This window comes from Gossypium hirsutum, chromosome D07, assembly GCF_007990345.1.
Source record: "Gossypium hirsutum isolate 1008001.06 chromosome D07, Gossypium_hirsutum_v2.1, whole genome shotgun sequence".
NCBI classification, from domain to species: Eukaryota; Viridiplantae; Streptophyta; class Magnoliopsida; order Malvales; family Malvaceae; genus Gossypium; species Gossypium hirsutum.
Window position 1 is genome coordinate 1745782 of NC_053443.1, and position 14544 is coordinate 1760325.

General features: G+C 31.3%; 3 protein-coding genes across 3 annotated transcripts; 2 read left to right on the forward strand and 1 right to left on the reverse strand.

Annotated features, from left to right (window-relative positions):
* Positions 1-641: 641 nt before the first annotated feature.
* Positions 642-4325, forward strand: LOC107932241 (oligouridylate-binding protein 1). Its single transcript, XM_016864208.2, is given in 13 exon segments — positions 642-908; positions 1264-1325; positions 1475-1577; positions 1670-1746; positions 1838-1899; positions 1991-2078; positions 2230-2305; positions 2393-2423; positions 2512-2616; positions 2883-2968; positions 3236-3409; positions 3858-4055; positions 4058-4325. Coding segments are annotated over 13 exon segments (1188 nt in total). The 5' UTR covers positions 642-821; the 3' UTR covers positions 4097-4325.
* A 403-nt stretch (positions 4326-4728) lies between these two features.
* On the reverse strand, positions 4729-5866 carry LOC107932240 (FCS-Like Zinc finger 13). Its single transcript, XM_016864206.2, has 2 exons — positions 5195-5866; positions 4729-5089 (listed from the first exon to the last, which is right to left on the reverse strand). The coding sequence occupies exons 1-2, from the start codon at positions 5710-5712 to the stop codon at positions 4927-4929; spliced, it is 681 nt and encodes a 226-aa protein (XP_016719695.2). The 5' UTR covers positions 5713-5866; the 3' UTR covers positions 4729-4926.
* Positions 5867-10960: 5094 nt separating this feature from the next.
* LOC107963849 (aminoacylase-1) lies at positions 10961-14505 on the forward strand (the record flags this gene model as incomplete). The annotated part of the gene is made up of 4 exons (XM_041096995.1): positions 10961-11642; positions 12179-12441; positions 13478-13615; positions 14162-14505. Coding segments are annotated over 4 exons (1149 nt in total), but the record flags the coding sequence as incomplete, so codon positions are not given.
* Positions 14506-14544: the final 39 nt, after the last annotated feature.

A 14544-nucleotide genomic window follows, 5' to 3' on the forward strand; every position in this document is an offset into this window, starting at 1 on the left:
ATTAAAAATTTTAAGAACTTAGAGGGTTTTAGTAAGAACTTTTAAAAATTTTAGGTCTAATTAAAATTTTTAAATATTTTTGAGGTTATATGAAAATATAAAAAAAAGAATTGAAGAGGTTAATTGAAAATTTTTAATAGTACTTCTCAAAATTTTGGAGGATCTAATTAAAATTTTCAAAAAAGTTAAAGAAATAACTAAAATTTTTAAAAACTTTAGGGGTTCGCCTATGCTTGAATGATGAAATCGTAAAATGACTGAAATAATCTAAAAGGAATTTACAAGATTACATGACCCAATTATAAAATTATTACAAGAGATAAATACTCTTATAATGAATTTTTTTTAAATATATATTTTTTAAAATTTTCAAAACTCAATCAAACTAATATAGATATACATAAGAAAAGAAACTGTCTAATTATGTTTTCAATCCCTATACTCTTTGTGCATTTTAAACTTAATTTCTCTATTTTTAAATCTATAAATTGAGTCCTCTACTATTTTAATTTAATAATTGAAGTTCTTTTGATAATATCATTATAAAAGGACTAAATTTTAAACATGCAAATACTTTAGACACAAAGAGAAATTAAACCAAAAGCCAATTATAAATTAATGGATTTTTTCGCTTCAGTTTTGTTTTCTCTAATATATTTTTTTTCGGTTCATCTTTTTTAACTCACAATCTCGCCCTTCTTTTCCTGTTTTTTTCTTTTCTTTTTTCTTTTCCTTATAAAAAAAATCCCAATTTTTCCTCTTCATCATCGTCGAGTCTCCGAACCCTAGACCCCCTTCTTTTTCCGGCAAGAAAAAAAAAGATGCAGCAGCAAGGGCTAAATCCCCAACAGCAAGCTATGATGCAACAAGCTTTATACCATCATCCCAGTCTCTTCGCTGGTCCTCAGGTTCTTTTTTTCTTTTGCTTAATCTTTATATTTGATTTGTTTTTTTTTAATTTCTATTATGAAGATTGTTTATTCCTTAATCGAACTGGGTTTCTTCGTATGTTTAATTTTCTCAAAAGGGAAATATTTTTTTTTGTTGAAATTAGCAGAACAAACTAGAAAATTTGATTGATATACTTTAGTCAGTATACAAAAAATTTTGTATTTTTGGATTAAAAAATAGATTTTTTTTTTGGTATCAATAGCATTGTCTTCTTTAGGTCTTAAATTTTGTAAAAATATGATCTAATGTGAGGAGTGCCCATGTCCAATTTAGGATATTTTTATTTTATTTTATTTTTTTTAATTTTTGCAGATAGAGCCTATCTTGAGTGGAAATCTTCCTCCTAACTTTGATTCAGCTACTTGCCGCAGTGTGTGAGTGTTGCGTAAAGTTTTCACTTTTAGTCCCTCCCTTTTTGAGTTATATTTATTATAGTACCGTTTAGTCAAAGCTTTTTTGCATTGTGTATGTGGCAAACAACAACGGCATTGTTACGTTTGCCTTATCGGATTTTGAATTGCAGGTACGTCGGAAATATTCATCCACAGGTATCGGAACCGCTTCTACAAGAAGTTTTCTTGAGTACTGGTCCTATTGAAGGTTGCAAACTTATTAAAAAGGATAAGGTAATCCTCTTCATGCCATCGTTTTGCCGGTTTCTGCATTCGGGTTCTTGGTTTTGTGCCTAATGGTGGGTTTGTGTTTTCTTTTAAAGCAGTCATCCTATGGTTTCGTGCACTACTTTGATCGCGGATCAGCTGCACTTGCTATTGTGACTCTTAACGGAAGGCATCTGTAAGTAATGATATGAAGTTACAAACCCTTGTTGCACCAACATTTTTCCCTTGTCCTATATATATATATTAATGCATGGTCTATTTTGCAGATTTGGGCAACCTATTAAAGTTAATTGGGCATATGCTAGCAGTCAGAGGGAGGACACGTCGAGTTAATAAATGTTTCTTTGAATTCTATTTATTTATATTATATACTTGCGTATTTCATCAACAGCTAATGCTATTTCTATTTCGGCATTCAGCTCATCACAACATTTTTGTCGGTGATCTCAGCCCCGAAGTTACAGATGCTACATTATTTGCATGCTTTTCTGTGTATTCCAGTTGTTCGTGAGTACTAATACTCCTATTTTTACCCTAAGATTGTATTTACCGACCTTAAACTGCTGCCAATACGTGTTTAATGATGCTTTTGGGGTAATCATCCTTGAACCAGTTGAATGAAAGACGAATATTTATGTTTCCTTTTTTGTGGTTGCAGGGATGCAAGGGTCATGTGGGATCAAAAAACCGGGTGCTCAAGAGGTTTTGGTTTTGTTTCTTTTAGGAACCAGCAGGTACTCGGGTCACTTTGGTCATCTTTCTGTCTCGTCTCTTTCATTATCCATAAATGATCAGTTAATCTTTCTTCTTTTCCTTTTCAGGATGCCCAAAGTGCAATAAATGACTTAAATGGTAATCAAATCATTGCTTTTATAGATACGGTTGTTTGCATTCTGATAAATATTAAGTTTCTGGTAATTTTATTTTGGGCTAATTACAGGGAAGTGGCTCGGAAGTAGACAAATCCGATGTAACTGGGCTGCAAAAGGTGCTACTTCCAATGATGACAATGCCAAAAGTATCGTAGACTTGAATGGACCTTCTGGTAAGATTACCCTCGAACTTCAGTTTTTTTTCCCGGAATCTTGAACACATTACAACTATAATTCAAAGAAAATTTACTTTGGTATCGACCTTTTTGGTTTTACTGTCTTTGTTGGAGTCATCATTGCCAGTATGGATAGTTGATATATAAACCTAGCATGCTTCTTCTCGTTTTTGAGCCTACATGTTTTATGATTACTTCGAGAAGGGTATTTACTACTTTTCAATTCTGGTTTAGCTCTCGATCATGGTATTATATTCTTGCAGAAGAAGGTCAAGAAAAATCTAATGACGATTCTCCGGAGAACAATCCTATGTATACCACTGTTTATGTGGGCAACCTCGCTCCAGAGGCAAGTATTTTGGTTCCTCCCTTAATCGAAACTTGTAAGATAACAAGGTTAATGCTACTAGCCGTCCTAATGAATTAAAGGTTCATGTGCCATGGTCAATTTGCCCCTGCCTAACTTAATGAAGACAAATTTTCTGTAAATTGTAGCTCTTTCTGTTATGACATGCAAACCGTGAGATGAAATGCGACTTCCTAATTATATTTTACCAGCAATATCAAATTTCTTGCCAGCTTTGGTGGTGGTTCTGATAGATAAAACAATTTTCAGGTTACATCAGCTGATCTCCACAGTCATTTCCATGCCCTCGGAGCAGGAACTATCGAAGATGTCCGTGTCCAACGAGACAAAGGTTTCGGTTTTGTGAGGTACAGTTCACACGATGAAGCTGCTCTCGCCATTCAGATGGGAAATGCTCGAATTCTTTGCAGTAAACCAATCAAGGTATTTATAGTTGAGAAATGCCAACTCATCTAATGTTTGGACTTTTAGCAGTAAAAGTACTATGGAGGCCCTTGTATTAGGAGAATGGTTGCATTTTGTCCCCTCTACTAACAAAAGGGAAAATTAGTCCTTGCACATTAAATCAAAAAACAAAGTGGTCCTTTTTGTTAAAAATTTTATCAATTTGTATTGTTAAAAACTGGCATGATTGACGGAATAACTAGATAGTATCTCATACTGATATACAGGGATCAATTTTTAACAGTAAGAATGAATGAAATTTTTAATTAATTTGCTCTTTTGATCTAACTTACAAGGGCTTATTTGTAATTTGACTCTTAGTACAGGGGCCTCCATGGTATTTTTACCACTTTTAGCCCATATTGCAATTTGCAAATATTATGTTATGGTGGCAATGGCATGACCTGAATGTTTTTAATGTTGGCAGTGCTCATGGGGTAGCAAACCAACCGCACTGGGAACAAGCTCTGGTCCTCTTCCTCCACCAACAGCTGCACATATGGCTGGTGGTGCTCAAGTAATGAACATGATGCATCCACAAGGTCAGTATGCCGTTAAGGCACAGGCAGCCATGGGAATGAGTGGTGGTGAAGCTAGTCAGGCGATGTACAATGGCGGATACCAAACGTTGCGACATCCCAGCAGCAGCTTATGTATTACCAGTAAGTAAAAATGATGGGATATTTTCTTCATGGGGAAGAATAAGTGTTTGGAGAATTGAATGTAGTGCTCTTCTATTGCCATTGCCATTGCTAGTTTCTGATGTTTCCATTTTTGGTTTTCTTTTGCTTTGGCTTAAGACAGATTTTTGTAGTTTTTCTGGTTTTCTGCTTGTATTTTATGAATAGTTTTGTTTTGGTTTTTGAGATGATATTTGAGACCGTTGGATATGACAGCCGTTGATTTGTTGCTTTTTTTAAAGAATTTAGTTGATATATTAATTTTTTTGCACTCATTATATTATGTATATAAATAAAATAAAATAAAATATATTTATTTGACTTTTATTTAAAGAAGTTTGCTTCAAAGGATCAAAAATTAATCATTAAATTTTGAGTATCGAAATATAATTTTATTATATTAATTTATAATTTCATACATTTATTTTAAAAGATCACTGCTTAATTTATTTATTTTAGTATAACCATAATTTATAAAAATAAACACTTGATCAATTGATCACAATTTAGATTCATATTTAATTTTAATAATAAATAAAAAAAATTCAAACTATTCACAAACTTTCTAACAAATCATAGAATCTTTTGCTTAAAAGGAAAAAAAAGCATAAAAAAAAGTACAAAAAAGAGCAAATTCATTTCTTATCAAATTTCATTTTTCCCATTACAGCATATATGCACTAACTCTTCTAATCCGACCAAAATTTCCTTTTTTTTTTTTTGAAGATTGGGGGAAAATTCAATTATTAACCCTCATAAAATTGTATAGTATTTTTCTATAAATATTTATTTACAGAGCAAAAAAGGAAAAAAGGACTAAATTGCAAGAATCCCAGTTGAGAAAATTTGCTCTGTCTTATCATAACCCAAGCTTTGATTTTTCCCAGATTTTGAAGCTTTTGATTTACATTGTTCTTTCCTCTCATCCATCATTATTTGACTTGATCTACACTCTGCACTACAAAAAGCCTTTTCCCCTCTGCAAAAAAAATTAAAAATTTGAAATTAGTTAAGTAAGAAGATAAAAAAAATGAAAATTAAAAAAAGAACACCCTGTTTATATATATATTTTTTAAAAACTTACCTATACATGTAAATGTCTTTGCCATGCAATTTTTTCTTACAAAGATGACAAGAACTGAGGAAATCTGATGTTGGGTAATTGAAATCTTGCACAAATCTGGGTTTTAAAGATGTAATTTCCTTAATTTTTCCAACAAGTCTCTGTTCTTCTTCTTCTTCACCTCCATTAAAATAAACTTTTGTAGATGATTCTCCATGTCTTGTAACAAAAGTGTAATCCTCTTCTGAATTTTCTTGAAATCTTCCTTTGAATCTACAAATGGTGTGTTGTAGCTTACAAGAAGGACGATGATCAACAGTGGATTTCTCCATTAAAGCAATGATTCCAAGCCCTACTCCATCACCAAAAACATCATAGCATCTCTTCATCGACCCTCTTCTTGATGATGATGATGGGGTCTTGAATAAGTCTAGTGGACTTTTGGGGCTCCTTGAAGGATCCAATAACCCGGATTTGTGTGTTGGAACTAGTAATTCAGATAAGTTTCCGATCATGGGTCGACCTGTCTTCCCTAACATGGAAAATCAGAAGAAAAAGAAATTGAAATTTGGGAGATGGAAATCAATATTTTTGTTAAAGGAGGTGGAGAAATGATTTGAGAGTTGGGTTTATAAATAATAGAAAGAGAGTTCTATATGGTTTTAGCAAACAGCCCATGGTTTACTTTGGACGTACATGGTTGATAATTGCTATTTCGGCTTATTATAAAAATAATAATTTTCATTTATTTTACATAAACTGCTGTGACGATGAAATTGGGTTTTGATTAAATTTGTAATCGAGTCGAATTAAACCTCTGAACCGGAGTAATGCTCTTTCAATATTGTTGTTTTGATTAAATTTATAATCGAGTCGAATTAAACCTCTGAACCGGAGTAATGCTCTTTGAATATTGTTGTTGTTTTACTCCCAAGGTTAAAACCTAACTTTAAAAGTATTAAGCTTGTTACCACTCAATCCGATAAACCGGTTATATTATCTGTTCTTATTTCTTTATTTGTTACAATTGTTAGCGTTTTTATTTTTATAAAATTTAATATTTAGTCCTTAAAATTTAAAACTCATACTTATTTTAATTTAAAAAGTTTTAGTTCAATAGTTTTTATTAGGATTTGTCTAATATGTTTATTTTTCGCCATTCATATGCGACATTATATGATGGTAACCTAATCAACATGTCAATTTGATAATTTTAATAAAAAAATACTGGATTGAGTTTTTTAGATAAAAATATGACTTAAATAAACTAAATCTTAAAATTTATCAAAATATAAAAACTCGTAACATATTTTAATCATGTTATTTACAAAATAATGTATGCTTAAGGGTATGATTAATTGATGTTAATAGAGGTATTAACATTTTAGTAATCCAAGCTTTACACAATATGTAAGATTAGTTAATATAATATTTATAGTATTATTTCTATAAATATTGGTTAATCCTTAAATGTAGATAATAAAAACAATTGTTTTAGAAATATTTATAATCAAATACTGATTAATGCTAAAAAATTGATAAATTTATTATTAAAATTATGATAATATCAAATTTATACATAAAATTTTTCTTAAAGTGCAATTTGATACATAAATTATTATTTAGTGTAATTATACATATAGAATTTGTATTATCATTCATATATACATAAATTTATTTTATAGATAAAATATTGTTAATTCGATAACACTATTAATAATTTTTGAAAATTAAATCAAACCAAAATTTACATATAAAATTATACAAAATTAAGATTGATGTATAACTTTGATTTTTTATTATTAAAATATTATAACAATAATACTTCAATAATATTTTATTTAAGTTTAATATCACAAGTCAAGTGTGACAAACTCAACAATATAAAAAATATTAAATAATAAAATATTATATGGTACCTACATAATTTAAAATGTTTATATAATATTTTTTATATAAAAAATATTTTTTTCCGAAATAAAAAATTACCAAAAATTTATTTTTATCTAAAAGCGTCATTTTAAAGTGGGCCCAAAATTATAGTGTCTTTAGTGTAATGATTGAGACCTGATCTGAAGGGTGATGGACCCCACACTTGGGGCAACACACTAAAGATTCCTTGTCCATCATGACCGTTGATGTTTGGTTACGTGGCGTAAATCTACGGGAGATGGTGCATTGCAATAATTGCTGAATACCACCAAGTTCTTTTTTCCCTTCATTGAGCCCATTGAATTTTAGGGCCCACTGTTTTTTTGGCAGTGAAAGGGCTATTATCTGGGACCCACTAAAAAAGTGCTTGTTTCCCTAGTAAATTACTGAATTACCCCTATTATCATAATTGTTTGGACCGGAAACCATATATTCCAAGAATTATTTACTTTTTCGGGTAAACCATATTAATAATGAGGGTAGTAATGTGATTAAGAATATTAAGTAGGGGTACTGATGTCATTAAAGTAGAACTTAAAACCAAGACATGATTAAAAGAAAGGGAAAGGCGGGTCCCAAACGAGCGTGTCTCGTAGCACGTGTCGACCTGTTATGGGTTCCTCCTCAATAACGCCACGTGAAGTGAGTTAACTCGTCTGACGAGTCCACCCTGAGTCCAGTGACAATGACTCCCGAGTTCCGAGTCATTTGGTCTAGGGAAAATTAAATTATAGAGGGTCAAGGATGTTGACACCTATATATATATATTCAATTATTAATTATTAATTATTAATTTTTTTATAGATTATTATTATGGAAAAAATGAGATGTGGGGCCTACTATTTCACAGCTTGAAAGTGAACCCATATTTTTTTGGTGACATCTCTTAATTCTTAATTAATTTTATAATAATTATTATAATAAAAAATTATTTTGGTAGATGCTACCAATACTAATCTAAGTTTAAAAGTCTTCTCTTGAAATAAATTTGTATGTTAACTCTCATTAAAAGATATATATATCGTAATTTTAACCTCACTCCGGATAGAGATTTTGAGGTTTTAAATGTTCAAGTTTAGGTCTCCTTCATTTGAAATTATATGTGAACTAATTAATTTTACTCGAGTTTAATTAATTAGTTTAAGTTAAGTTATTAAGTTTGGTGCTTGTTTGTAACTTCGAAAAAAATTGAAAGAATTATATCATGAATCTTTCATATTTTATATTTAAGTCTCTATATATATCATTTTTAAGTTTATTTTGATTTAAGTTTTATTATATACGAAGAAAATCTCGAAATTTTTTATATTAAACATCGAGTATGTATAATAATAGTTTTTATTTGATATTATTGTAAGTTAATAATAGGTAAGAAAAAGTCTTTTCTAAAAACACATTAAACTAAAACAACCAAATCTCAAAGATATATTTGACTAATTATATCGCTTGGTTTAAAATTTCAATGGGTTTTTATTTGGCAATAAATTGATTGTGATAAGTCCATTATTGAAGAATGATGAAAATTTTACCTTAATTTTAAAAAGTTTAATTTTCGTTTTAATCAAAATGACATAATTTTTTTCATTATTTTTATAATATTATTCGTAAGTTTGAAATTAAAAATATGATTAATTGTTACCAGTAAAGTGATAATATATATTATTGGTTGAATACAGATACTTGAATTTCCAAATACCTTTAACTGTGTGATCAAATAACAATAAAAGAAAATTTGCACATCAACACTTTAATTGTAATAACTAACTGCATTATAAATTTGGACCTACTAATAACGTTAGAAAAATAGAAAGATTAAATTTCCAAATTTTAACATATAAAAGGGACTAAAACCATAATTAGACCTAATTAAAAGTGTTATATATGATAAAAAAATGAAATTGCAATCTCCAAATTTTGATTTTCTATAATCTTTCGTAACTAAAAAATCTCTATAGATTTAATATTTTTGGCACTATAAAATCAACACTTTACTTCATAATCTTCATATTCAAGTTTTTTTTTTATTCTTCAGTTCTTTCATTTTTATTATTTTAAATTCTTTAATATTTTTCTCTACAGCTATCAATGTCACTTATGATTCAAAATCACTAATTATTGATGGAAATCATAGGCTTATAATTTCTGGATCAAATTAAATATGATCTAGGGTGAAGTAATTTTTGGTTAAAATCAATAAAATTGATTAAACTGGTTTAATTGATTTAGTCAATTTTGATTTGGGTGATTATTTTGATTGGTTATCGATTTTTTTTTAAATCAATTCGATCTAAAAAATTAACTTAATTTAATTTTTTTCAAATTCAGTTACCCGACTGAACCAACTGATCCAAAATCAATTTAGTATGCTAATTATTGAGCTTTAACTCGATCAAGTCAATTTTTGTAGATTATTATCTGTTAAGTTGGTTTAATAAAAAAGGTCTAACCAAATTAACCGAAAAAATCGTATACAATCCCCTACTTATGAAAATTAATATAATATTAATTATTTATTTTTATTATGATTTTTTTTTGTATTAGATGTGGCCTAATCTTATTAGGAAGGCTAAAGAAGGTGGATTAAATACTATTGAAACTTAGGTATTTTAGAATGCACATGAACCGGTTCGTTGTTAATATAATTACGATGAAAATCTCGATCTGGTTCGATTTATTAAAACTATTCAAGATGTAAATTTCGATCTGGTTCGATTTATTAAAACTTTTAATGATTTTTTTACTTTATTAGTACGATGGTGGTACCAATTTTCGTAGAGATGCAGGTGGTCCATATATCACTACTTCGTATGATTATAATGCACCTCTGGTGAATATGGTAATTGCATTTTTTTAAAATTTTTATTTCACAATTTTTTATATATAAATATATTTTTTGAAATTAATATTGGGGTTTCACTTTTGTTAGAAGCTTCATTATCTTTTACATGCCATGGAATACACCATGACTCATGGTGAAATAGTGAATACAAATCTTGGCAATGGTGTTTTGGTAATTACCTTCTTTGAACACATTATTTTGTTTTTGTTAAGAGGATGGTGTTGATAATTTGATGGTTTTGTTTGGGCAGCAGAACCTTCTTAAAGCTAAAAAAAAAAGGTTTTCGTCTCAGCCAAATTTTTGGAAAATTTTTATTATACCTTTAAAATTTTAAAAAATTTCAATTAGCTCCCTTGAAATTTTTAAAAATTTCATTAATCCTTTCGATATTTTTAAAAATGTTAATTAAATCCTAAAATTTTTGTAAATTCTTATCAAGACCTTAAATTTTGGAATTTTTTTATTATGCCTTTGAAATTTTTAAAAATTCTAATTGAGCCTTTCAAAATTTTATAAATTTTAATAAGACCCTCCAAAACTTGTGGACCCCTAAAATTTTTTAAATTCTTATTAAGATTCTAAATTTTTGAAAATTTTAATAAACTCTTAAAAATTTTAAATAAACTACCTCAGAACTTAATGTCACGAACCACCATTGTATTGTCTGGAGGTAAGAGACAAAACCTTAATGGTGGGTTGCTCACGACACTCAAAGAAAACAATACTTTTGCACTATGTTTGGTTTGGTGTATTGGCTATGCCAATACACCCCTAATCGGTGGGCCCCACCTAATCCGGCTATATTCCGTTGTTTGGTTTGATGTATTACTAATACGTGTGTAATCCATTACCTTCCTAATCGGTGAAAACCACCGATTTCTATTCCCCTTTTTGTCCAGATTAGCTACCGCTTCAGCAAACCTCCCTGTTTTACCCTCCCCCGATCCCCTTTGTTTCTCTTCTGTTCCTTCTAGCTTCATCCGCTTCTGGGTCTCCAGGTTACTGCAACTGTATAAGAGAAAGGCCTTTGTCTTCTAATTTCCTCATTCCGCACTTCGGTTCTCTCTCTTTGCGGCATCTATCATAGGTATGGCGACAGCCATTGCAGCCCCTGCCAACGCGTCATTGTTCATCTTCTACTCTTTTCTTCACTTCTAAGCTTCACAAATCCAACACCATCCCCGACCCAAGATGAACAATCCCAAATCATATCAAGGTTCCAAGAATACCTCCGAATCAACACATCCCAACCATCCCCGAACTATAAAAAATCGACCCAATTCATCCTATCCTTAGCCGAATCCCTTTCTTTAGAAACCCAAGTCATAGAGTTCATCCAAGGAAAGCCGCTCGTTATCCTCAAATGGCCAGGCTCCGACCTTTTCCTTCCTTCTATCTTACTCAACTCCCACACCGATGTCGTCCCTTCTGAGCGTTCGAAGTGGGATTATCATCCTTTCGGTGCCCACATCGATGAAAATGGTAATATATTCGCTAGAGGCTCCCAGGATATGAAGTGCGTGGGCATGCAGTATATGGAGGCTGTTCGTAGGTTGAAGGCTTCTGGGTTTCAGCCAAAACGGTCACTTTACTTGTCGTTTGTCCCTGATGAAGAGATTGGTGGCCATGACGGTCTTGAGAAGTTGGCTCAATCCGATGTTTTCAAGAATATGAATGTTGATATTGTGCTTGATGAAGGTGAACCAGATTTTACTTTTTAAAATTTATTAAAAAAATTGTAAAACCATGTTTTAAAATGGCTGATATAGTTAATAGTTAATAGATTGGTGGGCAATGCTTCTTGTTCGTTATTGAGCTTGCCGGTGAGGACCTGAATTTGTAAGTACAATAGTTGGGACTTGGGTATTTGTAGATATTTATTTAATTTTTTTCAGATAATATTTGTATTTGGGTACTTTAGTAAGTGGATTCGGAATGGATGTCGATATTAATGTTCCTATATCCATTATCTGAATCTGTTTTGGGGAATAAGGGATTTGGATATCCAAACTATTTAAAAAATTTTATTTTAAACAAGTATTTGGACTTACTAAATACTGATCTTAGCGGATTTGGATATCTTAGTTATATTTGGATTTGCTGCGGATAGTAAACAGATTTAGATTTTAAAGCAAATTTGCGGGTTTGAATTTTATTGACATTGCAGATATCTGATCCGCTAGTTGGCCGTATATCTGTTAGTGATGATAACATAATGTTGTTTTGAGGAACAGGGTTGGCTTCACCCAATGAGAATTACAGGTTATTCTATGGAGAGAGGATGCCGTGGTGGCTGGTGATAAAGGCTACTGGAGCTCCTGGACATGGGGCGAAGCTTTACGACAACAGTGCAATTGAGAACCTTTTCAAGAGCATTGAGAGTATCAGGAGGTTCAGGGCTTCGCAGTTTGATTTGGTCAAAGCTGGTTTGAAGGGTGAAGGAGAAGTCATTTCGGTTAACATGGCCTTTCTGAAGGCTGGCACGCCTTCTCCCACAGTAAGTCTCTGTAAATTTAGATAATTAGTTGCTAAAATCTTTACTTGTTAAAGTCCTTGTAGTTAGTTTACATGCATTGCTATTAGTTATGATTTCACTAGATATTTTCTTAATAGTATAGCTTCAGATATTTATCATAAAAGCACAGAAGATAACCAAATTTTTGCTCATGTCTCAGGAGCAGTCTATAACCATACTTGTCACTTGGCTTTGACGCACTAGAACTTTAAGAGCCCTAATGAGCTTATACCGATTCCTTTCCTCAAACACTTTGGAAAATTAAAGAAATAGATAATCTTTCTTTTAAAAAACAAAATGTTAGTGTATGAATCTTTATACAAGACATGAGGAGCATATACTCTTTGACAAGTAATATGAAGCATCTCATGAGGCTTTTACTGGATATGAAATGTTAGTCATGCACATTGATGGAATAGAAATAATTTCCTAGTGACTCAATAGTGGATTTTCTTGTGTCAATTTGATGTCTTTAACAGTAATTATTAAGTATTAAACAGTAAACTCAATAGAGTGCCATGTTATCAAACTTTTACATTTTTCAAGTTCAAAGATCAAAATGGATCTAGTTGTCAAGTTCAGGTAAGTTCAGGTACCAAAGTGGATAAAAAAAAGTGAGGTTCCAAAATGGACCTAGTTGCCAAGTTCAGGGATCAAAAATTGCATTAACCCTAATAAATATGTTAAGTATATATGAACATGGAAAGCTGTGGCTTGATTGCATTGTTTCATTGAAGATGGAAAACAATGTGCATTAATCTATGTTCCATAGTTCCTTAAAGCACTCGGTTGCTAGAGGAACTAAAGGACTAAGCTTTCTGTGCTAAAAATGCTGGACCATTTAATGCATGGTCAGTTAGGCCTTTTAGCCTACCTTTCTCCTTTCCGTTACTGCACACATTCATTCTGCTGGTCTATCATCAATTTTGTTGCCATTTTGCATTCATGGAAAAAAAGATAGTTATATATGTAATATCTATCTCAAACATACGTGGGTTCTTTTATATTTTTCTGCCAGGGTTTTGTTATGAATTTGCAGCCGTCTGAAGCAGAAGCTGGTTTTGATATTCGAATACCACCAACAGTTAATGCAGAATTCTTGGAGAAACGGATAGCTGAGGAATGGGCACCTGCTTCTCGAAACATGTCATTTGAGGTAGAGCAAGTGAAACACTTCTCTCTTAGAAAAAATGGCATTCTGTAAGAATAAAAGGGTGGTGTACTATGTTTTTGGGATCTGTTAGTACAAAATTTCATGGCATCCTGCAATATATTTCTTGAAATCAATATGATTATGTCCTGTGGTTTGTTCAATATTTTGTTCTGCTCATACTGTCAGTTATATGACCTTATACGCATCCCCTCTCCCGCTTTTTGAAGATAGTGACACTCGTCAACTTGTATCGATTTGATATCATCTGAGTCACTGTCTAAATACAAGATCAGTGCATTCCAGGGGAAACAAAGGCGATAAATATTAGGAAAAGAAAAAAGCTGCCCACTTGTATGAGTTTCTCATGGTGTGTTGCTGTTTGTGTATTATAAATAATAGGACTAAATTATAAATTTTCAGAAAAGTATATTATAAATGAAAAAGGTTCATGCAATTTCATTTTTCTATTATTTCATTTACGGAATGTGAATGAGCTTATACAAAGTTTGGAATTTTGACACAGAATATAAACTCTTTTACTGTCTCCAGGGTATTATGGAGAGTGTGGAAAAAGGGGAGGTTACATGGAGGTTACTGGGTTTGGTGCTGATGTGAGGGAGCATATATACAAATTAGCATCTGTGAATGTGTGTTCTAACATCACTGGTCAAATTCTTGCTAGTCTTGTAATGAGTCCACCTAAGGTTATATCTTTTGCCATTTAAAGCCAGTTATCTGTTTTTATTCAAATGACATTGGATGTATGACATAGGACTAAATAGATTTTGAGCTTTGACAAGCTGCTTATAAGCATTGTTTCTTATAGAAGAAACACATTATTGGAGAAAGCTTTTGAATCTCCCAACTATTGGATTTGGGTTTCTTTTTGACAATTTGTTTATTGTGCTTTTGTTTAGATGATGAGAAAGGAA